The 25,350-nt window shown below is 48.5% G+C and overlaps 3 protein-coding genes across 5 annotated transcripts; 1 reads left to right on the top strand and 2 right to left on the bottom strand.

Annotated features, from left to right (window-relative positions):
* Nucleotides 1-108: 108 nt before the first annotated feature.
* On the top strand, nucleotides 109-10,476 carry dhx29 (DEAH (Asp-Glu-Ala-His) box polypeptide 29). The gene is made up of 27 exons (XM_062478075.1): nucleotides 109-389; nucleotides 621-694; nucleotides 922-1,035; nucleotides 1,135-1,264; nucleotides 1,364-1,497; nucleotides 1,645-1,788; nucleotides 1,920-2,046; nucleotides 2,147-2,317; nucleotides 2,405-2,573; nucleotides 2,669-2,789; nucleotides 2,957-3,604; nucleotides 3,781-3,924; nucleotides 4,034-4,210; nucleotides 4,366-4,506; nucleotides 4,837-4,981; nucleotides 5,093-5,213; nucleotides 5,419-5,503; nucleotides 5,600-5,688; nucleotides 7,497-7,625; nucleotides 7,836-7,911; nucleotides 8,445-8,669; nucleotides 8,799-8,935; nucleotides 9,021-9,111; nucleotides 9,219-9,509; nucleotides 9,649-9,780; nucleotides 9,881-9,977; nucleotides 10,114-10,476. Exons 1-27 carry the CDS (start codon nucleotides 221-223, stop codon nucleotides 10,167-10,169), a joined length of 4,137 nt encoding a protein of 1,378 aa, XP_062334059.1. The 5' UTR covers nucleotides 109-220; the 3' UTR covers nucleotides 10,170-10,476.
* A 596-nt stretch (nucleotides 10,477-11,072) lies between these two features.
* pstpip2 (proline-serine-threonine phosphatase interacting protein 2) lies at nucleotides 11,073-17,020 on the bottom strand. Of its 3 annotated transcripts, XM_062478645.1 has the most exons (14): nucleotides 16,405-17,016; nucleotides 15,647-15,747; nucleotides 15,094-15,168; nucleotides 14,664-14,698; nucleotides 14,446-14,552; nucleotides 14,144-14,206; nucleotides 13,382-13,480; nucleotides 12,736-12,781; nucleotides 12,564-12,643; nucleotides 12,376-12,474; nucleotides 12,116-12,212; nucleotides 11,800-11,884; nucleotides 11,668-11,702; nucleotides 11,073-11,585 (listed from the first exon to the last, which is right to left on the bottom strand). In XM_062478645.1, exons 1-14 carry the CDS (start codon nucleotides 16,435-16,437, stop codon nucleotides 11,530-11,532), a joined length of 1,011 nt encoding a protein of 336 aa, XP_062334629.1. In that variant the 5' UTR covers nucleotides 16,438-17,016; the 3' UTR covers nucleotides 11,073-11,529. The 3 variants fall into 3 exon arrangements, with proteins under 3 accessions (XP_062334629.1, XP_062334630.1, XP_062334631.1); XM_062478646.1 differs by lacking the exon at nucleotides 14,144-14,206 and having other exon boundaries at nucleotides 16,405-17,019; XM_062478647.1 differs by lacking the exons at nucleotides 13,382-13,480; nucleotides 14,144-14,206 and having other exon boundaries at nucleotides 16,405-17,020.
* Nucleotides 17,021-20,289: 3,269 nt separating this feature from the next.
* golph3b (golgi phosphoprotein 3b) lies at nucleotides 20,290-23,673 on the bottom strand. Its single transcript, XM_062478094.1, has 4 exons — nucleotides 23,287-23,673; nucleotides 22,679-22,810; nucleotides 22,379-22,493; nucleotides 20,290-22,284 (listed from the first exon to the last, which is right to left on the bottom strand). The coding sequence occupies exons 1-4, from the start codon at nucleotides 23,494-23,496 to the stop codon at nucleotides 21,860-21,862; spliced, it is 882 nt and encodes a 293-aa protein (XP_062334078.1). The 5' UTR covers nucleotides 23,497-23,673; the 3' UTR covers nucleotides 20,290-21,859.
* Nucleotides 23,674-25,350: the final 1,677 nt, after the last annotated feature.

The raw sequence follows: 25,350 nt of genomic DNA on the forward strand, positions 1-25,350 counted from the left end.
ACAAAAATGCCAATCTAACAACTGGGCTAAAAACAAGTTCAATGATAAAGTATCTGGCAACCCAAAAAGCTTCATCCGTCAAACCGAGAACCACTTCCGTTACGGCAACTACTGAGGATCAATTTACAAACTCATACGGACGTGTGTTGCCTTTCATCCAAAGCGACCAATGTGTTTTCCGTTGAATTGATCATTAGATCCGTATTTGCACCATATCTTAATGGGTGGAAAAAAGAAGAAAGCAGCGGGGGTCCCTCCGGTTCCACCGGCGGCAGCGGGCAACGTTGCTGCAACTGGAAACGGCGTGGCAGACCCCTCCGCCGGAAGAAAACTGCCACAGAAGCCGAATCCTGCTAAAGCCACAGTGAAAGACAACAACAAACCCAAAGGTATGAGATCGCAAGAGACCATTGAGACTGCTTTGCCAGTGGTCCTCTGTGCATTTACATGGTGGCATCTTTCCAGTACTTGACTGTGTCGGCACTGCAGCTGTGTTTGGGAGAAGTTTCAGTAAGTGTCCCGTAGCCGGTGAGCTAACTGTTTCGGCTACCTCACTGCCCTGTGGGGGACCACAGAATTGAACTGACATGCAACAATAATGTTTCGCTCCGTTCTGCCAGGTCCTAAGACCTACAGTCTCACCAACACAGCGCATGTCGACACGGGGGGAGTTTCGGACAAGTCCATTCTCAAAGTAAGTCACTGTGCAGGTTCAGATCGCTAAACAGACAGGTGCCCCCTTTTATGGAGTGTGTTTCATTTGAAGTAACCTAAAACAGACACCATAACTTCATAACACCATAACTGCACAGCACTATTATACTTGCACAACCCTGTTATAACTGCACAACTCGAATGATAACTGTTCCAACACCATGGTCACCAGCACATTCATGCTGTGCTGTTTGTGTGGAACACCAGGTTGTCATTCAGCCGGATCTGGAGAAGAAGATCATCAAGCTGATCAATGAGTTCAGGCAGGAGAACGGAGACCAGGGTGCCGTGTCAGGACGCCTCACCAACAAGAAGCTCCTGGTAACAGAGAGAGACGGCAGCCATTCCCATACTCAGATCCCGGTTCCCTTTGGTGACGTGACTACAGTGTGACGTCGCTTCTCTGCTTGTGTCTGGCAGGATCTGTACACTGCGCTACAGAAGTTCAGCTTCAAGACCGATCACATCGAGGAGGCCATGAAGAGCAGCGTGCTGTATGGAGGGGATCTGCATTCGGCACTTGACTGGCTATGCCTGAACCTTAAAGATGGTAAAGTACATGACCTATGGTTAGCGCTAGCTATGATTCCACATTGTACACTAACTGATCTCACAGAGTCTGCCCCCTCCCCCCTCCCTATACACCCAGAGGAGCTCCCAGAGGGGTTCAGCCAGCGGATGCAGGAGGAGAACCACAGGACCAAGGCCCGGTTCCAGCCTCCTCAACAGACCCAGCCCCCCGTGCCTCAGGCTCCCAAAGAGCCCCTGAAGGAGCCGGCCAAGGTAGGTAGACCAATAGGGAGGTCTGATCTTTCTGGTTCTGGAGCTCAGCAGAGGTCCTGCACCTACAGTAGTGTACTGTACAGTAGAACTTCTGTCCAGTATACAGGGTTAGAAAGTCAGTGCCCATACGTGTTTCCATGGCTCCAGGTGTCAGAGAAGGACGAGGGGGCCAGTATGAAGGAGTGGATCCTGAGGTATGCTGAACAGGCCAGTGAAGACGAGGAAGAGGAGGAGGAGGAAGGGAGAGGAAAGGCAGCACGGAACCCCGAACTGGACCAGAAGTTTGACCCGGTAACCCCTGATGACGTGAACCTGTTGTGTCACTTAACATTCCAACATCCTGTTGAAATGATGTGAGCTATGAATGTGGAGGTGTCAATGTGTTGTCGTTGTCGTGACGTTGGTGTGACTGGGCTGTGTAGAACGACAGGTACCTGGTTCTGACGGCCCAGCTGTACGATGCGAGGGAGATGGCTTCAGCTGCCAAGAGCAAGAGAGACAAGGCAGGCCAGAGGACTGCTCAGGACCGCATCAGGGTCATACAGCAAGGTAGCACACACCTGCACACGCACAGTGCATACACTCACTCTCACATGTATACTGTATGCCGATATGTAACCGATATGTAACCAATGTTTCCGTATCTCAGAGATGAAGCCCCTGGAGTCCCACCCCATGTTCAACCCGGCCATGAAGGTGGTGGACCCGCCCCGCGAGGACAGGAAGCCCCCGGCCCCGGCCCCAGCCCCGGCCCCCGAGAGCAAGGACGGCCTCTTCAGCCTGTTTGACCAGAAAGACACGCCCCCACCAGCAGAGAAAGGTACCAACCGGATATAGTAACTTTACTGTAGCATCTATACATGGTCCCTGTCAGTCTAATGTTTGTGTGCGCGTGTGTGTTCTCCAGCAGTGAAGAAGAACGAGCCCAAGGACATCCGCAACCTTGACTACACGGCTCGCAGCTGGACGGGGAAGTCTCCTAAACAGTTCCTGATCGACTGGGTGAGGAAGAACCTGCCCAAGAGCCCCGCTCCCTCCTTCCAGAAGGTTCCTGCTGGGAAATACTGGCGCAGCAGGTATGGGTGTGTGTCGGAGCGAGTGTGTCTTGTGTGTCGGGAGTGTGTTGTGTACTGGTCTGCAGTAAGGACCTGTGTGTGTGTGTGTGTTCCAGGGTTCGTGTCCAGAGGCTGGAGGATGTGTTGGAGGTGTGTCCCACCATCCTGACAGAGGACAGCATGCAGGCTCAACACCTGGCTGCCACTCTGGCTCTCTACAACCTGGTCAAGGGACAGGTGCGTGCAGTATACTGTCTATATCACAGGGGGGGGAGGTGCAGCTTGCAGCTTCCAAGACGAATGCCTACCTGTCTTTGTCTTTGAACTCTGTTTTTTTTTACCTCCCCCTTTAATCTCATCTCTCTCCCCCTACTCCGCCCCCCCTCCTCTCCCCCCTCCCCCAGTCGGTGCACCAGCTCCTCCCCCCTACGTACAGGGAGGTGTGGCTAGAGTGGAGCGACGGCGAGCAGCGCGAGGAGGAGCAGAGCCGCACGGCGGCCAACAAGCCCCGCGACCAGTTCATCGCCCGCCTGCTGACTCGCCTCAAACAGCAGCAGAGCCTGCAGCAGGCCTCGGGGCCCGGGCAGGAGGCCGGGCAGGAGGGCGGGACCCGGACGCAGCCCGAGGCCCAGGGGGAGCCGGAGGACTCCTGGGAGAGCCTGGCTACCCCGCAAGAGGAAGAGGAGGAGAAGGAGAGGAAGTCCCTAAAGGAAGGGGGCAGAGCCGAGGCTTCCAAGCTCCTCCTCCTGAAATCGCGAGGCTCCGCCCTCTGGCGCCGCCTGCAGGCTGAGCGAGAGCAGCTTCCTGTGGTCCAGCACCGCGGCCGCGTGCTGGACGCTCTGCAGCGCCACCGCGTGGTGGTGGTGTCCGGGGAGACGGGCAGTGGGAAGAGCACCCAGATTCCCCAGTTCATCCTGGAGGAGCTGCTTACGGCGGGCGCTGTGGCGCAGCACTGCAACATCGTGGTGACCCAGCCACGCAGGATCTCCGCCATGAGCCTGGCCAGCAGGGTGGCACAGGAGCTGGGGAGCGACGACGGACCCGGGGCCAAGGTCTGAGACCGGGGGGGTGGGGGTCAGGTTCCTGATCTGGGGGGGAGTGGGGCTTGGGTCTAGGTGGAGGAGGGGCAGGCCGGAAGGATCTAGAATATCGTTCTTTATCATGCTATGATATCCTGATGGTGATGGTATCCTACGGTATGTGATGTCATATCCTGTTGTGGTTGCAGTCGTCCCTGTGTGGGTACCAGATCCGGATGGAGAACCGAGCGGGGGACTGGACCCGCCTGCTGTACTGTACCACCGGGGTCCTGCTCCGCAAGCTACAGCACGACCCGCTGCTCAGCTCTCTCACACACATCATCGTCGACGAGGTGGGAGAACACACGCACACACTCTAATGACTCAATGACTCACACACACATGATTGCTGGCACTAGAAGAAGTGGAACCAAACCATCTCTTCCCCCCCCCCCCTCCCAGGTCCATGAGCGCAGCGTCCAGTCTGACTTCCTGCTGACCATCCTGAAGGACGTGGTCCAGCGCCGCTCGGACCTGCACCTGGTCCTCATGAGCGCCACGGTCCAGTGTGAGAAGTTCTCAGCCTACTTCAACCACTGCCCGGTGGTCACCATCCCTGGGAGAACCTTCCCTGTGGAGGTGAGGCCAGATGCCCTGAGTGAACCGGGGATGACTGCATGAAGAGGAAGTGACTGAATGAACCCGAAATACATTGAAATGAATGAATGCTTCGACAGTCTACTGTAGGTTGTATGTGATGGTTTGGTGAAGTGTGTGTGTGTGTGTGTCTGCAGGTGTTCCATCTGGAGGACATTGTGGAGGAGACCGGCTATGTTCTAGAACAGGACTCTGAGTACAGCCAGAAGATCCTGGAGGAGGAGGAGGAGGTCAGTCTGGCCGTCACCCTGAGGGGGGGCAAGAGCCAGCAGCACCAGGTAGGGGACCACATGAACATCCTCCTCCATCTGCTTACCTCCCCTCCTTCCTCCCCTCCTTCCTCCTCATCCTTCCAATCCTTCTTACCGTGCTTGTCATGATGTGAGTTCCAGCGAGGCAGGACTAGCGGCTCCTCTCTGCTCCTGCTTCATTCTTCAGATCCTGAATGATGAACAGGAAGAAGAGGAGCTGGCACCATAATAATCCAGCAGCATTAGTCTTGCTCTCCTTCCTGTCTCCCCCTTCGTGTGTACCAACTCTGTGTCCAGCTCCTCTCCAATCTGCGTCTCATACCTGCTGGTGTGTGTGTGTGTGCGTGTGTTCCTCAGGAGTTCATTGTGAAGGATTCGGGCTCGGGCTGGGACTTGGGTCCAGACTTGGACCACTTCAGTGGGCGGACCCGGCACGCGCTCCAGTACATGAACCCCAACAAGATCAACATGGACCTGGTTTTGGACCTGCTGGAGTACCTGGGTAACACATACCTGTCACTCTGCCGTTGCTACAGCAACCCCTTATGGCGTGGTCCGGTGGTCGGAGGCCCTGACAGCTCTGACGATGTTTGTGTGTTGGATTGTTTGTTAGATAAGTCCCCCCAGTTTGCAGTGCTGGATGGGGCGGTGCTGGTGTTCCTGCCAGGCCTGGCTCACATCCAGCAGCTCTACGACCTGCTCAGCTCAGACAAGAGGTTCCGCTCCAAAGACAGGTACCCAACACACCTCCTCTCCTCTCTCTCCCTCTTTTTCATTTCCCTCCTTCCTCTCTCCCATGTCTTAATCTATCTCTCTCTCTCTCTCTTCACCTGTTCCCCCCCTTGCCCCCAGAGGTGTGTGTTTTCACTGACAACCACAGAAGAGCAGCATGAGATGTTGTGATGAGGGTTGGGTGTGTCTCTCTGCTGCCCTCCTCAGGTACAAGCTGGTGGCGCTGCACTCCACTCTGTCATCCAAGGACCAGGCTGCTGCTTTCACAGTGCCCCCCGCTGGCGTCAGAAAGGTAAGGCAGCTCTGTGCGTCGCACACGGCCGCACTTCCAACTGCTCAGGAAGATTTGAAATGTCAACGTGGGTTTTTGTTTTGGACTGTGTTCCAGATTGTGCTGTCAACAAATATAGCTGAGACAGGCGTCACCATCCCCGACGTGGTTTTTGTCATTGACACAGGAAAGACCAAGGAAAACAAGTAGGAAACAACATAAATATACAGTTTATGAGATCCATATTCATATATACAGTTAGGTCATACATAAGGACATTGACACAATTTTCATCATTTTGGCTCTGTATACCACCACAATGGATTTGAAATGAAACAATCAAGATGTGCTTTAAGTGCAGACTTTCAGCTTTAATTTCAGGGTATTTACATCCAAATCAGGTGAACGGTGTAGGAATTACAATACATTTTATATGTGGCCCCCCCCTTTTTAAGGGACCAAAAGTAATTGGACAATTGGCTGCTCAGCTGTTCCATGGCCAGGTGTATGTTATTCCCTCATGGGAGTTCGTTATTTCATTGACAAGGAGCAGATAAAAGGTCTAGAGTTCATTTCAAGCATGGTATTTGTGTTTGGAATCTGTTGCTGTCAACTCTCAATATGAAGTCCAAAGAGCTGTCACCATCAGTGAAGCAAGCCATCGTTAGGCTGAAAAATCAAAACAAACCTATCAGAGAGATAGCAAAAACATTAGGTGTGGCCAAATCAACTGTTTGGTACATTCTTAAAAAGAAAGAACGCACTGGTGAGCTCAGCAACACCAAAAGACCCGGAAGACCACGGAAAACAACTGTGGTGGATGACAGAAGAATTCTTTCCCTGGTGAAGAAAAACCCCTTCACAACAGTTGGCCAGATCAAGAACACTCTCCAGTAGGTAGGCGTATCTGTGTCAAAGTCAAAAATTAAGAGAAGACTTCACCAGAGTAAATACAGAGGGTTCACCACAAGATGTAAACCATTGGTGAGTCTCAAAAACAGGAAGACCAGATTAGAGTTTGCCAAAAAACATCTAAAAGACCCTGTACAGTTCTGGAACAACATCCTATGGACAGATGAGACCAAGATCAACTTGTACCAGAATGATGGGAAGAGAAGAGTATGGAGAAGGGAAGGAACTGCTCATGATCCAAAGCATACCACCTCATCAGTGAAGCATGGTGGAGGTAGTGTTATGGCGTGGGCATGTATGGCTGCCAATGGAACTGGTTCCCTTGTATTTATCGATGATGTGACTGCTGACAAAAGCAGTAGGATGAATTCTGAAGTGTTTCTGGCAATATTATCTGCTCAGATTCAGCCAAATGCTTCAGAACTCATAGGACGGCGCTTCACAGTGCAGATGGACAATGACCCGAAGCATACTGCGAAAGCAACCAAAGAGTTTTTTAAGGCAAAGAAGTGGAATGTTCTGCAATGGCCAAGTCAATCACCTGACCTAAATCCAATTGAGCATGCATTTCACTTGCTAAAGACAAAACTGAAGGGAAAATGCCCCAAGAACAAGCAGGAACTGAAGACAGTTGCAGTAGAGGCCTGGCAGAGCATCACCAGGGACGAAACCCAGCGTCTGGTGATGTCTATGGGTTCCAGACTTCAGGCTGTCATTGACTGCAAAGGATTTGCAACCAAGTATTAAAAGTGACAATTAGATTTATGATTATGTTAGTTTGTCCAATTATTTTTGGTCCCTTAAAAAGGGGGGGGCCACATATAAAATGTGTTGTAATTCCTACACCGTTCACCTGATTTGGATGTAAATACCCTGAAATTAAAGCTGAAAGTCTGCACTTAAAGCACGTCTTGGTTGTTTCATTTCAAATCCATTGTGGTGGTATACAGAGCCAAAATTATGAAAATTGTGTCAATGTCCAAATATTTATGGACCTAACTGTATATCATTCAGGGATAATGAATAATTACAGAGCCCGGGCCTGGACTGGTCTGGCCCGGTCTGGCCTGGTTCCATCCTGCCTAACCTCTGTGTTCTCCAGGTACCATGAGAGCAGTCAGATGAGTTCTCTCGTGGAGACGTTTGTTTCGAAGGCCAGCGCCCTCCAGAGGCAGGGCAGGGCAGGTCGTGTACGCAGCGGCTTCTGCTTCAGACTCTACCCCAAGTTCAGGTGTGTAAAGTGGGTCTGCTGACAACATCCAGTGTGTGTGTGTGACCCTAAACACGTCTCATGCCTGCATCCCTACCTCCCCATCTTCTCTCTCTCTCGCTCTGTCTCTCTCTCTCCCCATCTTCTCTCTCTCTCTCTCTCTCTCTCTCTCTCTCTCTTGCTCTGTCTCTCTCTGTCTCTCTCTCTCCCCATCTTCTCTCTCTCTCTCAGGTTCCAGGCGTTCATGGACTACTCTATACCAGAGATACTGAGGGTACCGCTGGAAGAGCTGTGTCTACACATAATGGTACAAAAACAACAATATCATGTCGGCCTGTTCTCCCCTCCAGCTGCAGACATGTGTCCTTCTGGTTTCCTCAGTAGATGTTGCTCAATATGCCTCATCCACTCACTTGCATCTCACCATAAGATTATTTAACCCACACCCATCAAACAAACACACACTCCCAAACACTAACTCTCACACACACATAACGATTCGCTCGCACACTACCGACGACACACACTCACTCATCTTCCTCTGTCTGAACCCCGCCCTGTGCACCGCCCTGTCTGCACTGCTGTGTAGTCATAATGGGTGGTTACTAATCTGTGGTATACGCATACACGCTCTCGCACACACACTCACACAAACACAGTCGCACATACAGTCACACACACGCACAAACACACACGCACAAACACAGACACATAAACACAGACACGAACACATGCACACACACACATAAACAGGCACACACTTTCTCTCACACACACAGCCACACACACACCCGCATACATCTCCCCTTCCACCCTAACCAACTGTCCCCCTCCCTTCAGAAATGTGCGTACGGGTCCCCCGAGGTGTTCCTGTCACGGGCGCTGGACCCCCCCCAGCCCCAGTCTGTCAGCAACGCCCTGAGTCTGCTGCGCAAGATCGGGGCATGCCACCCTGACACACACACCCTCACACCCCTGGGGCACCACCTCGCCACGCTGCCTGTCAACGTCAAGATCGGAAAGATGCTCATCTTCGGCGCCATCCTGGGCTGCCTGGATCCCATAGTAAGTTCTCCTGTAGGACATTACTGGTACTGCACCATCTGGTACGCGTACTGGTAAGATGTAAGATTGGTGAATGTAATTATGTTTGAACTTACTGACTGTGTGTGTGTGTGTGTGTGTTCCTCAAAGGCTACTATTGCAGCAGCTATCTCAGAGAAGTCTCCATTTTCCACACCTATGAACAGGAAGGAGGAAGCCAACCTGGCTAAAGCTGCCCTCTCATTGGCCAACTCGGATCACCTGACAATCTACATCGCCTACTTGGGGTACCAGTCCATTACTGTTCCTGATAGACCTCCCTGGTTCCCCGAGGGTCTCTGAGGTTTTTTGAGCTTGTGTGTTGTTCTGCAGGTGGAAGAACTCCCGTGCCGAGGGGTCCAGAGCAGAGATGACCTACTGCAGGAAACACTTCCTGAATCGCACCGCGCTTCTCACCATCGAGGTACGATCGCCGTCAAAGTCGGTTTTTGATCGCCGTCGGTGCTGGCGTCGTGGTGCGAGGCCGTGGAGGTGGGTGGCCGGTTCTGACCCGTGTCTTGTCCGCTCCAGGACGTGAAGCAGGAGCTGATGAGGATGATGGAGCAGGCTGGGTTCTGCTGCTCCCGCTCCAGGGCCCCCCCCGCCCAGGGCCCTCCGGGGCAGCAGCAGATAAGCCTGCTGAAGGCGGTCGTGACGGCCGGCCTGTATGACAGCGTGGGCCGGGTGCTGGTCACGCCCGCCGTGGACGTGCTGGACAGGGCGGTGTGCACCGCCGAGACCCCCCAGGGACGCGCGCAGGTCCACCCCTCCTCCGTCAACAGACACCTGCAGACGCACGGCTGGCTGCTCTACCAGGAGAAGGTGTGTGTAGGTTGGAGAGAGAAGGGCTTTTCCGACGTTAAAACGTCCTGCCGTTCGTGTGTCTTAGGACATACCTGAGAGACCCCTGTTATCTCCTCTCCCTCCCGCGGGTGTGTGTGCGTGCGTGCGTGCGTTGCAGGTGAAGTATTCCAGGATCTACCTTAGAGACACCACCCTGATCTCTCCCTTCCCCATGCTGCTGTTTGGCGGCGACATCGACGTGCAGCACCGAGAACGCCTCATCTCATTGGACAGCTGGATTCACTTCCAGGTTGGTCAGAGGGTCACGGCTTCGTGGATTGGGGAGGGGTGGATGGAAGGGAGGATGGATTGGAGCTCTTGAACATGATGAGGGTGTTGTCGTGTGTCAGGCTCCAGTGAGGATAGGCGTGATCTTCAAACACTTGAGGAAGCTGATGGACTCCCTGCTGGAGAGGAAGCTAGAGAACCCAAAGATGAACCTGGAGGGTAAATAATCTTAATCCCCTTTTTGTTTCTGTCCCTTCCTACTTCCTGGTCCTTCTCTTTCTGGTTCTTCATCTGCCTTTGTCTCGTCTAGCGCGCATGTTATGGTTCAACAGATTTCTTTCTGTATCACTTTCAGATGAGAAAACCATCCAGTTGATCATAGATTTGATCAAAAAGGAGAACGTCAATTGACCTCTTGGGGGGGCTGTTGCTATGGAGGCCCGGACCCATGCCTGAACACGTCGGTGTAGTTGTGGGCCTCGGGGCTGGCTAGTTGCACGCTAGCTGACTGGAGGTGGACAGACAGATAATGAAATGGACCTTATGAACTGACAACAGAACAGATGTTTGGGATATTCCCTTCACCAAGTCTGCCAGATACATAGATCCAGACAGGTCACAGAGAACAAGGCTGACTGGCTTGTTCTTATGGTGAATATTGTTCGAGCCTTGGAGGAAAATAAAACGGTTTCAATTTCAAATGCAGCTTCCTTTCTTGTTCACTGAACATGTACGTGCAGTTGCTGGGCCTCAAACAGCTTTATTCAGTACGGTCCAAGGAGATGTTTTACAGTCGATCTGAGTCAGTTCTGTGTCCACCTCGGACCTCCCTGACCATGTCATCATTCCGACGGAAGCTGATGTATTAACCACAAGCGTCTGTGATGGAAAGCTTCACGCTTTAGAAACGCTCTTTGTAACTTCCTCTGTACACTTTCGTCTGTGAATTGAGTGTGGAAAGGGTGAGACAGTTTGACAGTGTTGTACTGTTTGTGTGTGTGTGGCTGAGAGTTAATAGAATGATGATACTATGATGGTACGTGTTGAGACCACACATTTCCTTCGCTGCAGAAGAAAGCCCTAATCACTGAAACTAACGGTATTTGACGACAGTCCCAGGGAACACAATGCCAGTCATGCCTGCTGCATGCCACCAAACACGAAAAAGGAAGTAAACACTGAATAGGAGGAGAACTGGCTCGACACTGCAGAACAGCCAACAAGATGACACAGCAGAAGTACAAGGTCTCACTTGATTCCAATTGTGAAGGGAACACACAGTATATACAAATGAAGCCACAACAAAAATACATATTCAACCATATTTTAATAAAAAAATAAATAGACATTCCATCTGTATGACGCATCATAGTATAGCTGTGTAGCTCTAACCCTGAATGCATCACAGTTCCTGGAACAAACCTAAGGTCAATAAAAGACCTGGTAGAAAACATCCTGGTGACCTTGGATCAGTAACTGATCACAGACTTCGAAGGAATGTTCATGGGTGTTTCCTCTACAGAACTGCTGATGTGATGATGTTTACACACACACAGTCTTTATCCCCACTAACACCTCTTGGACTGTTTAAACACAGTCATAAGGACAAGCTCAACCACAGACAAGTCTGTTTTGTCTATGCTCTGTGTGTCTAGTTTTATCAGGGTGACTTAATTCATGACCTGGTGAGGAATGTGAACCAGTGTGCAGGTATGTGTGTGCAAGCATGCGTATGTGTGTGCATGTATCAGTGTCTGCGTGCGTGTGTGTACTAGTAATGTAGCAGGCTGTATCCTGGTTCCTGGACTGTGGCGTAGGCCACATCCCCTAGAGGAGAGAAACATTCTGTTATAAGGTGGACTATGGCATTGTCATGGAAACATGTAGACTAATTATAATGAAAACTTACCAGCATTGTTCACAGGATCAGGCAAAGGTCCCCTCCTGCACAAACACAAGCCAGACACAGCCAGAAGTTCAGAAAATTCAAATATTACATCAGATTCTGTCTTCTTTTACTTCCTGTTCCTATGTCACTCACCTGCTGATTGGAGGAGGCTGTCTGGGGGAGGGGCATGGGCCTGTGGATCTCTGCCCACTATAGAAGTTCTCATAGAGGACAGGAGCTGGGGGAACATTGTTATGGTTTAGACGAACAAGATAGAGAAGCTGAGAGTATTTGAGCGGTGCATCTCTCTAGTGGAAACATGAAGAGAAAGAGCACCTGGAGTTGTGTGTCTGTAGAGGAGAGAGCAACAATGAGCGACTACCTGGAGGTTTATATCTCTAGAGGAGAGAGAGAGAGATCCTGTAGGTTTATATGTCTAGAGGAGAGAGCAGAGAGAGCGATAGACTACCTGGAGGGTTGTGCCCTGTTCTGCGGAGGTTGATGAAGTGTCCAATGTCCTCCTGGATGTCACACTGCTCCAGAGACTTTCTCACTTCCTCATAGAGCTAAACACACACACACGTATTATTAACATGCTTCCCCAGCTTATGTACATGGAGTAACAGAAACTAGAAACTGAAATTGGATTGCAGCATATTTCTCAAATGTGGCTGTAGGAATGTACTGGTGTGTGTGTGTGTGTGTGTATGTGTGTGTGCATGTGTTTACCTCGTCGCTGGTGACACATTGCTGGGACAGATGGTTCAGGTGGGTCCAAACCATGTTCCTCAGAGTACTGATCCTCTCCACCTCTTGCTTCTCAAATACCTGCACAGACACACACCTCTGTACCTTCTCACAGACACACACATACACCACTTAACTTGCACACAGCAAAACACACATTCACCCCCTACCTCACAGGCCTTGGCATGCTCTTTCTGCCAGTCATCTTGGATTTTCCCCAACACCGACACATTCTGTATGTACATCTTGTCTGCCAGCCCAGAGAGGAAATAACATCATTATGAAACACACTCAAGAACACTCTGGACTGGCTAAATGGCCTGATGTTCCTGAGTCTCTCACCGGCTTCTTCTGCTGTCTGTTTGGCCTGCTGGGCTTTAGTGTACAGCTGAAACAGACAAGCACAAACAGGTCATCAATCAATAAAAAAAATTAAAAAATTAAATAAATAAAAACTTGCTATGCATCTCTTCTCATCTCTATCTCAGCCCCAGTGAGAACCTCGCTGTCTTTAGCCTCGTCTCCTCTCGCTCTCTCGCTCTCTCTCTCTCTCACTCGCTCTCTCTCGCTCTTTCGCTCTCTTTCTCTGTCTCTCTTTCTCTGTCTCTCTCTTTCTCTGTCTCTCTTTCTCTGTCTCTCTCTGTATCTGTCTCTCTCTCTTTCTCTGTCTCTCTCTCTGTCTACTCTTCCTCTTTACCCCAATTAGCAGAACTTATTGTAGGCATGAAGCACATGACAGTTGCAATAAATATTAATAGGCTGGTATAGTTTAACACGCGCTATGACAATCTAAGCCTGGAACCCAAGTATCTTTTCTCTCCAGTCAAAATTCTTTCTTCAGACCAAAGAAAGAAAGAAGCTGTCTTGTCCCAGGATACATTTTGGCAGAGCTCTCATCACAAAAGGTGGTTCCAGCCCCAAACCAGCTCGAGCCAACTAGGACCCAGGGTACCTTCTCTAGCTGCTAGGTGGCTATAGGCTACGGTACCTTCTCCAGTAGCTTGGTGTTGGTGGTGCCTGCATTGCGGTTCATGTTCTGCTCCACCTCCTCCCTGTCTCGACACTTCTGTTCATAGGTCTTCTTTGTCTGTTGGTGGTGGTGGTTGTGGGGGAAGGGGGGGCACGGACAGTCAGCAGAAAGGGGGGCAGTTCAATGGTACTTCCTAGGTCTCCCTTCCTAATAAACATTGTCTCAACAGATGTGAGTATCCAATGGTCTGACTGTTTTTCATGTCAGCTGACCTGGCTTGCAGCAAGGCATTACGACTGGAGCAAGCCTAATGTTCAACTGGCCGTTGGCATGGTACATTTACATTTACATTTAGTCATTTAGCAGACGCTCTTATCCAGAGCGACTTACAGTAAGTACAGGGACATTCCCCACGAGGCAAGTAGGGTGAAGTGCCTTGCCCAAGGACACAACGTCATTTGGCACGGCCGGGAATCGAACTGGCAACCTTCGGATTACTAGCCCGATTCCCTCACCGCTCAGCCACCTGACTCCCATGGTACCATGACTCAAAGATCTTTTAAGATCTTTTAACTCTTTTAAGTGCTTATAACATGGCATTAGTTTGTTCTCAAAAACGTTGACTTCCTCTTTAAAACAGTCATCCGTGTGCCTTTTCACTTCCTCCACTATCAAAGTGACTGTTAATAATTAGCCTAGCGGCTGCTAGAATATTTGAACTTGCTGCTACCCAACAGCTCTTAAGCTGACAGAGGTGGCCGGGTTGAGCCGGCAGCTCACCTCCATGGTCTTCTTGAACTGTGTGGCTCTTTGTTTGTGAAAAGCATCCATCTGCTGTTCCACCTGAGAACACACATCACCAACACATCAGCTGCCTCTGGGAGGTCAAACCCAAGTCACCATCGACCATTAGACTGTTAGTTTGGCTGTGACAACTGAGCTTGCAACAAGCTGAGGCACCCAACTAGAGAGTGGGGTGTCTATGGCAATCAGCGGTGAAAGCCATGACCTTATATTTGACCTGATGGAGGCACAGAGTGACCGTAATGACCATATAGGGACCTGCTTTTTGCAAAGAGTACCTTCTTCCGTGCTTCCTTCTGCCTCTCCCGGAAGTCCTCCAACCTCCGTGCCTCCTCCCGCATGGTCTGGGCCAGAGTGAGGTGGGACAGGCTCACATGCTCTGTTTCTACACACACACACACACACACACACAGCCAAGATGAAAGTGCTCATCACCATGCAGCTGACGCAACCACCAAGAATGATGTCTCCTGATCCATGAAATGGAAACACTCACGCAGTTTGAACATGTCCAGGGATCTCTTCAGCGTGCTGAGCAAACAAACACAAACATGGCGACGTCACAGGCCTGTCACATGCAGGCGTCCTGTCAGCTAGCATCTTTCTCTGGGCTTCCTCGTCTGTGTTGTGCTTCCCCCCCTCTCACCCCCACCCCCTCATGTACTTAAGGCATCAAACACTGAGGGCACATTGTGTACTTCAGAGTCGTTCCTGCTGACCACACTCCTCCTCCTCTCCACCCCGTCCCAGAGCGGAAGGCATCAAGCACCAACACAGTTAAGAATTTACACTGTCTTGCCAGCTGCCGAGCTTTTGAGACCAATCAGAGCTCCACAAACACACCCTTCACGACACATAAGATGGCCAAATATACCAGACGAGTTGCCTGAATGAACAAAGAAGAAGACCCATGCAAACAAACTTACTTCATCTCATTGTGTCCACACACTTTCTTGGAGAGACCCAGCAGCTCTTTGGCATACTTTTCCTCTATAGCTGCTCTGAAATACATACACAAACATTTACAGCTTATTTACACACACTGCGGGTGAAGCGATTTGATGACCCCGCGAAGGAGAAGGTTTAGTGATTGAACACAGAGCACACGGTCATCTGAAATGGTGGAATGTCAAATCTTGTCATGTGAAAAGTGCTTTGCTTTCATGTTTAAGAAAGAGGAAATATCAGAGCTCACACTTCTCACACTTGCTGTTAAGTCCTGCTTACACAGTCAGAACACACAGCAGCAGTTTCCTGGACTGTTAACCCTGATCTGTTCAGCTACCAGGCAGCAGAACTGACTGGACCATTCACTGGACTAAGGCACAACAAAGCCTACCTAAATAAAGGTCTGGTTGGATAGCTGTCTGGCTCTCTGTCTGTCTGTTCGATTGAGCAGATAGATAAACATGGAAATTGTCCAGTGGCATCCCGCCATTTCTTGTGTCTACACAGGTCATGGCAGCATTCGGAGCTCACCTGGCTTTCATGAAGTCCTCCACCTCCTTGCAGGTCCTCTTGCCGTCGTTGAGGTGCTGTATGATGGCATCGTATCCTGCCGTACAGGTCAGCTCTGTGTTCTAACATGAATGGGAGGGGTAACACACTATATCTCTACACCCTGAAACACTTGCATATTTTACATACCTCTCCCCTTAGTATTAGTTACTATTAGTTAGTTAGACTTTGTTCCGTTAGTATAGTTTTAGACTTGTTTAAACTTACACCACTTATTTAAGATCTATTCCTATATGTTGAACGTATGCACCTTCCTGACAAAGTAAATTCCTTGTCTTTGCAAACTTTCATGGTGATTAAACCCCTTTTTGATTCTGATCCTACAATAAGCACTTACATAGAGAAATATATGGGCATAGATTGACCTACTCACAGAGATATCTACACGGATATTTACCTACACAACGACATTTACATCTACAGACAGAGAAACCTACAGGTAAAATGGACACTGAACATTAGCCTGAAATGAAAGAGTGATCCTCCAGGCACTCTTAAACCCTTGCCAGAATAACCCTCATGCTCATATGCGTTGTGTATGATGTAGGACAGCCAGCCCCGTCAGAATCCAGCTTTACAGTGTGAACAAGTAGACACACACAGGACGCACCCTCTAATCTCTTAATGTTATATGAATGAACAGGTTACCCACGCTGAGTGTGTGTTTGTGTGTTTTTGTGCACAACACACAAAAGTATACTAAACAATGTACCACATACCCAAAAGTTGTCCTTAAAGTGAAGGTCTCTCATGGTGAACGAAATCAGGGCGACAGTTCCTCAGCAATGAGAGGAAGAACTGATGCTGCGCGTTTACGGGGCAGGAAACTTGGTTTGGTTAAAGTCCGCCCCGCACGAAGAGGGAGAGAGACGCCACGACTTGTGCATGAGAAATAAAGATGTTTTACGCTCGCTTGTTCCGCTTCTCAGACTTTCATAATCGCAGGCAGGACCACAAGGAATTTGTAGCAAAATAAACTTCTGTTGACATAGTCGACGTCCTTTAAATGACCTCCGTCTACCCAACCGACTGCACTGTCCTATTTCCTAATTTTCCCCGTCCTCAAATGCTCCCCCAGTCAGCTGTGCATGGCGATATGTAGGCTACTTAGATTTCGATCATTTGCGTGTCAGGATCGCCAAGAACCAGGTCATGGAGGTCAAATACAGATGTTTTATCAACGTTAATGCACGTGGTTCTTGTTTGGGTTGAATAATTTCTTCGTCGCTAATTAAAGATTATAACTACCTCTACCTCTATTCAGCCCTTAATAATGGGACATTAAGTGGTGAGATAATTTTTAAATATAACTTCCCTTATCAAGCGGGCGAAGGTTCACGGCTTTGCATTAGGATTAGGTTGTATGTGCTGTCACCTAGTGGTTTGAGTGTGTAAAAACAAGAAGATATGGAGAGTTATAACTTCTCTTTGGCATTTGGCGTTGGCACTTCCCAAAAATATCCACATGCTGCGGTGTTGCAATGTAGGCATGTTGAAAACAGGTAATCATGGCGTAATCTGCCTGCCAGAACTGAAAAAAAACTGAGGAAGCAAAAAAAAACTGGGAAAGCTACATTGGATTCAGAATCCACTTCCTTTTTGTATTGATTCATTATTCAAAGCTGCACTATGGGCGAGAGCCTCTGTTACTGTCAGAGCATGATAGTCAATGTCAGACAGAAGGATGTAGGCTAGGCTGTTGTTGTTGTTGGCTGGGCAAACAAGATATTTGATAACAATATGAAGGATGTTAATGCCCCCTTCTCTTGCTTCCACACACACACACACACACACACACACACACACACACACACACACACACACACAAACACACACCATCTGAAAACATCCTGGAAAATCTAAACAGGTGTTTCGGATAATAAAACATGGTCGGACTCAGGTTAGATAAGATAATGTGAGTCTTACGGTGATGGCGAGAGTAGAGAAGGCCCATTCTAGTCAGGTGACTGGCATGGCAGGAGCACTATCAGCAGGGCTGTACAGTACCACACCCTCACCAAGACATGCAACAACATGTCTGCCTGTGCCAGTCTCTGGACCAGGAGTAGTAAAACAGGGAGTTTCCTTGTCTTTTGTTTACCGCAGCACGTTAGTTGAACAGTTGTACTCTGTAGACATACATGTATGATGAGGATAATTGTAAACACTGGTGTTGTCTGAGGAAACACATGTAATTTCTGCCTAAAAAATGACAAAAAATAGGATAGAGGTGTATCACATTTAGACCTGATCTCTCTCTCTCTCTCTCTCTGAATTCTGTTAAAATATATTCCATTTAATTAGATTAACTTTGCATTATTTTTCCTGAAGGAAATTCAAGTGTTCAGGTAAAATCCATATGTACAATTACAGAAGAATCTAAGTATATAAAGTGCTGACGGTATGCACTGCTGTTGCTGATGTACAATAATTATATTGACATATACGTATATAGGGCAAATAAGCAATGTGAATAGCAAAAATGAAGTTAGGCAAGCAGGATAGAGCTTTAAAAAATCCCAGTGGTGTCAGAAGGCAAGGGCCACTCTGTTCAAAAGGTACATAATGTATTAATTTCCAATAATGTATTTATTTAGCAAGCGCTTTTATCTACAGCGACGACAGAGGGGGATTTGAAACAACCTCTTGATCTGCAGTCAAGTGCTCTAACTGCTGACTGCTGTACCTATCTACATGTCATGTATGTCATCTATATCGTCCAGTATGACATTGTTGATATGATGTTATCTCTCTGTACTAGTTACTGTGTTCAAACAGCTTATCACCCAAACCCTGGGTCTAGGATAGGGACAGGCTCCTGTCTCCTCAGCGCTCCTGTCATCAACATTTCAACAACACTCGTGTCCACTTTTGTGATACTGTTTATCATTCTATCAAGCAAATTGTACATTGAGCAATCCTAATGTATTTACAACAGGTTTATATAAGCATGCAGGGACTCATTCTTTCCTGGACTGTAGCAGAACATCATCTCACAACATGTTTTGTTCACACCTGTATCTGGGTTCCTGTAACTGTCACCTCTGGCTGTACAAAGTACATAGCTGATTGTCTTTGAGTCTGGGTCAGGAATGGCAGTCCTCTAGTTAACCTCTCAGTCCATTCATTTCTTGGATTTTAATGACTTCATATTTGTGCAGTTGTGTTATTTGTGTTTCATTTTTTGTTTCATTTATGAATACCCCTACTCCAATGTATAATTACAGATGTCTAATTACTCATGGTTTGAGGCTTGAATCCCACTCTCACACACACACCTCCAGATGTTCTCTGATAGCATGTGAGCACTGGAATGATCAGTGGCAGTGACTATTCTGTATCACACAAACAAGTCATTGATTTAATTCGTGGAAAATCTCTGTGTTCTGTTCTACCCTTGCGACTCACGCGGGGAGTTTGTGTGTAAACATTGTAAAGGCTTGCCTAGCCCGCGAGGAGGAGGAACTGGGCCCTCGCCTTACGTCACCGAAGCTATATAAACTGAGAGACTATCATTAGAATATAGTTGCTCTACTTGTGAAACCACACGGACCTATATAAACAGACACAAGGAACGTAGTAGTGTACTGCATACTGCAGTCAACACAAAACTTAATCTGAAGTTCAACCGTGCGTAATAAAAATGACCAACACAGGTAAAACTCGGGACCCAGATGTAATTTCGGTAACAAAATTATAAGTAGCTATGTTTATTTAACAATATATAACAACAATCTTTCTGACAGAACATGTCTAAACCTTACTTGTATCATTTTCTTCAGATCTAACTACCGCTATTGCCTGTGCGCATCAGCTGCGTAACATCGGCGACAGCCTGGAGTGGTCGGTCAACTGGAGATACAAGCTGCTGGAGATACTAATGAATAGCTACAAGAACCTGATCAAAGTCAAGTGAAATATGATCTCCTCATTAGCAGCGTCCTTGTATGACGTTCAGTTGCAGAGAGCCTGAAAAGTAACGGCTAACTTGGAGATAGTGATGGAATTGCATTGGTCACTATTGGAGACCCGTACCGTGTTGGCGCATTTGCGCCATTCATAATGGACGGAGGAGAGGACAGCCTACCAGATCTACCGTTCCTAAAGCAGGGCTGAATGAACGCCATGTTGGCTGAACCGTGAAGCAGTGTGGGTCAGACTGTTGTGTTGACAGACTAGTGGGTTACTGGAAACCCTGAACCTAACTGGACCCCATTCCCGTGGATGTAGGCTACCATGCCTGGAGGAAGTCTACATGGGCATGCGTTTAAGGACTAGCCTTCTGCAGACTGCTGTGTTGTTAAGCACAAAGTATGACGTAATCACACAAGATGCAATCCAGCTTCTTCCAACCATGCCATGTGCTGTTTCACTGGCATGGTCAATGCCTCATGTCAGACACAGATGCATGATCTTGTACAGAAATTTCATCTGCATTTATGTAATTATGATATACACTTGTATATTAAACAGTGTCCAAACACTTGAGTCTTATTCCACATCTGTGCCTAGATCAAGGACAGGCTTCTCTTAGGACTTTCTTGACACTTCTCAAATGTTGTATTGGAACGGGAGAGCTCATTCTGCGAGACAGTGAAGGAATGACAGGATAGCCTCACAGTGCTGAGTTCAGGCACTTCAATGATCCACTCTTTATTGTGTGGTCACGTAAAAGCAGACAAGAGGGGTACAGAAATCCCTTTAATATCACATGACCATACTGGTACAGGCCTCCACCAGAGGGACGGCAGCTTCTGCTGGAGCATGCTGGGACTTGTCATCATGCCTCACTGGTACACTGTGTAGACTGTTAGTCATCACAGCGCTCTCCTGTATGCAGCCCTGGAGCGCAGCAGAGCAGTGCGGTCCACAGAGCAGTGCAGTCCACAGAGCAGTGCAGTCCACAGAGCGGCAGACACCGCCGGAGCAAACACATGAACAGAGAAGGGCGTACAAAAGAAGCTACTTTTTGGGGATGTTTTCTGGATCACAGACATGAAAGCAGTAAAAACGGTCTCAGTAGAAAGTAAAACATAAATATGGCAGAAAACATAAAATATTTCAAAGGGGGGGGGGGGGGGGGGGGGTTAGTTCACACCATTTCGTTCCACTTTCCGAGCCCACTTTCCCCAAGTTTGATCTGACCACAGGCTTACAAGACAGGCGGCAGCTGACAGTGGTGACTGATGCAGAGGAGGCCTGCATGGGGACCACGTGTGGCAGAGAAGAGCAGTGGGATTGATGGAGGAGCTGCAGGGGCTTCCCTGGGACTCTGGAGAGGAGCAGCCACCACAGAGCCTACGACAGGGCTGACAATAGGGCTGTAAAGTTGGATCAAACGTGTGAGAGAATTATTTGGTGTCAAGGAAATCATGGTGATCAGAAATAGGCCTAGATTAGTCTTAAACCCTGTATATTTCAATTGTACAAACAAGGTCATCAACCAGCCATAAACCCATCTCAACATGACAATTTGCCCAAAGTGCAAAACAGCTTAGAGACAAGGACTAAGCATTAATTATAATTTACAACAGAATCACCCATGCCTAATAACACACCTTTCTCAAAGTGTCAGAAAGTTATAGAAAAAAACCCAAACAACAATGCTCATGTAGGATCTTCTATAGACTGGCTATCATCTGCTTGGTGGAACACAGACACACGTTCCGAGCTACAGACACACGCCCCAGCTAGACACGTGTCCCAGCTACAGACACGCGCCCCAGCTACAGACACGTGTCCCAGCTACAGACACGCGTCCCAGCTACAGACACGCGTCCCAGCTACAGACACGCGTCCCAGCTACAGACACGCGTCCCAGCTACAGACACGCGTCCCAGCTACAGACACGCGTCCCAGCTACAGTATCCACATATTGAAGGTCAAGACTGTGACACCCACAGGGAGGTCACTCACGACCCCTGAAGCCAGGATCCTGACCACTACATTGTCGTCATCATCATTATCATCATCGTCACTGTAACGTCCCTCCACCATCATTATCAGCCAATCATGGCAGTGTGGCATGGCAGCCATCACAGAGGGTTATGGATACTGCAGTCCGTATCAGTGTTTATGATTGGTCTAGCGTTCTAGCGCCAGCATGTGATTTACAACCAGGACCAGTCCAGCTTCCCAAGCCAGCAGGTCATCAGTTCCAGGCTCAGACAAACATCATTTAGTGAAGGCCGCCACCACGGCCCACATGAGCTCGTTAGCATTGGGCTTGGTGCTCTCTGCTTCTGGCTCCAGCTCCAGTAGCAGCCGCACTCTCTTCATGGCCAGGTCGTACTGCTCGTCCAGCAGGGGGGCAAACACGTTCTCCAGCACGTCCGACGAGTGGGCCAGGAGGATCAGTGCCAGGACCCGCTTGTCCATACGCTGGGGGTCGTTCACCCACTTCTCCAAAACCGATTCCTGGACCTTGCGGACCAGGCGCTGCTTGATGGTGTTGTTGGTGAGCGGGTGGGTGGTCATGTCAAAGAGCAGGAAGTTCTGCTTCTCAGTGGTGAGCACGCCCTTCTCCACCAGGTTCTTGGCCAGACGCTCACGCACGTTCCTCAGCTGGTAGTGCAGCTTCAGGGGGTTCCAAGTCTCTCCTGGGGGGGGGGGGGTTATTATTGTTTAATTTCATTCATTCCAGTACTTGTCATGGAACATTTACAATTGAAGGTGAATGTCAAGTGTTGTTACCACTCAGCAGCTCTATCCAGCCCTGCACAGTCTCAGGAGGCTGGGTCTCCTTGATGTGCTTCAGCGCCTCGTCCAGCAGCATGTCTCCCGTGGGCGAGTCGGACTTGAATATCACCTGCAGGCAGACACACTCAGTTGGTTTCTCCACACAAGTGGAGATCGTTTTGTCTCTAGGCCTAGCTTACTTATTTTCACATTCTCATCTCTACCCTCACATGCACACAGCTGTTTCGAAAGATATCAGTTATCAGCATAGTGCTACCACCAAACAGGCATCTATCATAATGCAAGAAGGCCTACCTTCCGAGCCAAAAGACTTTTCCTCCGTAAGCCGCAGGCCTCGAGCTGTAGCCGTCCCCTTAGAGCCAACTCGATCAACATACAGCCGCGCAGCCCGGACGAGATGCAGTCATTCCAGAAAGATGTATAGCCCTATCAGGAAATAATAACAGTCCCTAGGTCAAATAAAATACTGTGACAACATGACCATGGGTTAGGAGTTGTTGTTGAATAAGAAACCAGGCACGCAGTTGGCAAAAACAATAGCATATTATGTGATCAAATTGAAACGTTAGCGAGATAGGCTAGCTACCAAGCTAACATTAAGTGGCTGAGTGAGCTCACGTCTGTAGTTTAGCATTTACCTTAGCAACGTCATTCGACGAGCGTTTGCTATATGTTTTACCAATGGTATTAGTATTGTTAGTGCAGTTATTGTTGACTTAAGTCTTATCTAGTTACCAGGGTAGCATTTGTAGTGCTTTCTTTCACAGCAGCTGGTGTTCTTAGTGCTAGAGCTAGGTGCTGTAGGCTACGCGTAATCCCTTGCTAGCTAGCTAATGTTAGCCTTGTTACTGCCCTCTAAAGTGTCTATCTAGCTTGTCTAACAAGTCAACAAAACACCACACCTCTCTATCCTTTAATCCTAACAGCAAAACTTCTTCCATCAACGTAAGTCTGGTTTCTTTTGAATCTCCCTGGTCGTCTTCCTCCTCCTCTCCGCGTCGCTGCTCTTCATCCTCTTCGCCAGGCACTCTGTCCTTATCGGCAGCTGCATTCCGGGTGGCCTCGGTTCTCCTCTGCACCAGGCCCGAACTTCTCTGCGTTAAAGAAGCCATCCTAATGCACGCTCTGACAGCAGTTGTATGTAAAGAGCTTGAAACCAACAAAATTCAATAAGTCTTAGATATCACGGTTATATGTAGGGTATTGAATACCAAAAAGACATTCACTCGGCAACAAGATTTATCCACTTCGATAGCACTTCCTGGACCAACCAACATGGCAGGATATGGTTACGTCAAACTTAGACGTGTTGTGGATCTTCTGTAATGTATTCTTCACACCGCACGGTGGCAGACTGAGAGTTTGAAAGGCAAGTTTTTTTAAAAAAGTGGTTAGGAATACACTGTGTCTTCAAATGAAATACTTTAGGATCTTGGATATGGATAGACATACTCTGGTGTATATAACCCTACAAAGATGCACCCTACGTCTAGGTTAGGACCAATATGCGCTGCTCTAATTGCATTATGCTCTGTCAGTCCTTGAAATATACTGTAGTTCAAAGAGACATGGATTGGAATGAACTGAATGATCATTGTCGCCAAGGCCAATGGTCATGAAGTAGAGGCCACACACACACATGCGCCCGCCCGCGTGTGCGCACACACACACACATACATACATACATACATACACACACTGCCTTCCAGTCCCTATTCCCTATGGGGCAATGGGACTGGCCTTCTGGCCTCCCTGCAAGCAGTGAAATTGGATAGCTTTAGCTCTCATGTGAGACAACAGCATAGAAGCTTTGGCCCTGTTTAAAAATATACTCAATTCCCAGTGTTTACATAAAATAAAAAAAAATCCTGGGAATAAAGTTGTTTTCATTTTAAATGGTTGTAATGATGATTACGAAGGACATACTATAGTGGAGGAGTAGGTTGACAAGGATGAGGAGGTGAAAGAGGTGGGATGATGAGAAAAAAACAGGGGAAGGAAGAGGAAAAGGAGCAAGAGGAGGAGAAAGAAGGAGTAGAAGGACTGGGAGAAGGATAACAAGATGGACGAGGAAGAGAGGAGAAAGAGGAGGAGAAGGGGGAGACAGGAACAGAGCCAGTGCCTCGAACCCTCAAAAGCACTCAAAGAAATGATCCCCACAAGGTAGTGAACTATGCCCAGTGTAAACAAGCCCTCCAGCTGAAGATCACAGCGCAGCAGCAGTCGGCCTGTTTGACCATCTAGGTAGCATAGTTGCACACTTTCCAAGAAGACAAGATATACAAGCAGAGTTCTGGAGTCACTCTGTTTAGTGAGTGTGACTGCATCTTGGAACTAACAGTCCTACAATATTGATGTAAACTGAAAAGTGTCTTTTTATAGAGCATAGTGAGAATATCCTCCCTTTAAACTCGACATTTAGGCTCATTTATTGACTCAGTATTATTCAGACTAACAGGACATGTGAGTCGCTGACAAGACTAAGTTAAATTAATAGCTTCCCTTCAAATATTTAGACAAAACAATTGTACTACAAATAAGTGAGTTTGCTTTGTTTCTAAATAAAACTATCTGGGTAATTAAAAAGACAATTTCACATTTTCTGGTGATGACCTCACACACACACACACACACACACACACACACACACACACACACACACACACACACACACACACACACACACACACACACACACACACACACACACACACACACACACACAGACTCTAGAATGGCTAACATCTTTGCTGCCCTGTGAACCTAAAGCCCCAGAGCTGACAGGACCTCTAAATCACCCCCCAGGGGCTGGAAAAGGGCCACACTGTGGCCCATATTGGAGCGATTTCCTGCTCTTAGAGTGGGCGAGGGTGGGGGGTGAGTTGGATGACCTCCATCCCTAGCCAGGGGTCTGCATGCAGCACCCCCCCCCCCCCCCCACACACACACACACGCACACATACAAA

The sequence above is a fragment of the Osmerus eperlanus genome, chromosome 14 (genome assembly GCF_963692335.1).
Source record: "Osmerus eperlanus chromosome 14, fOsmEpe2.1, whole genome shotgun sequence".
NCBI classification, from domain to species: domain Eukaryota; kingdom Metazoa; phylum Chordata; class Actinopteri; order Osmeriformes; family Osmeridae; genus Osmerus; species Osmerus eperlanus.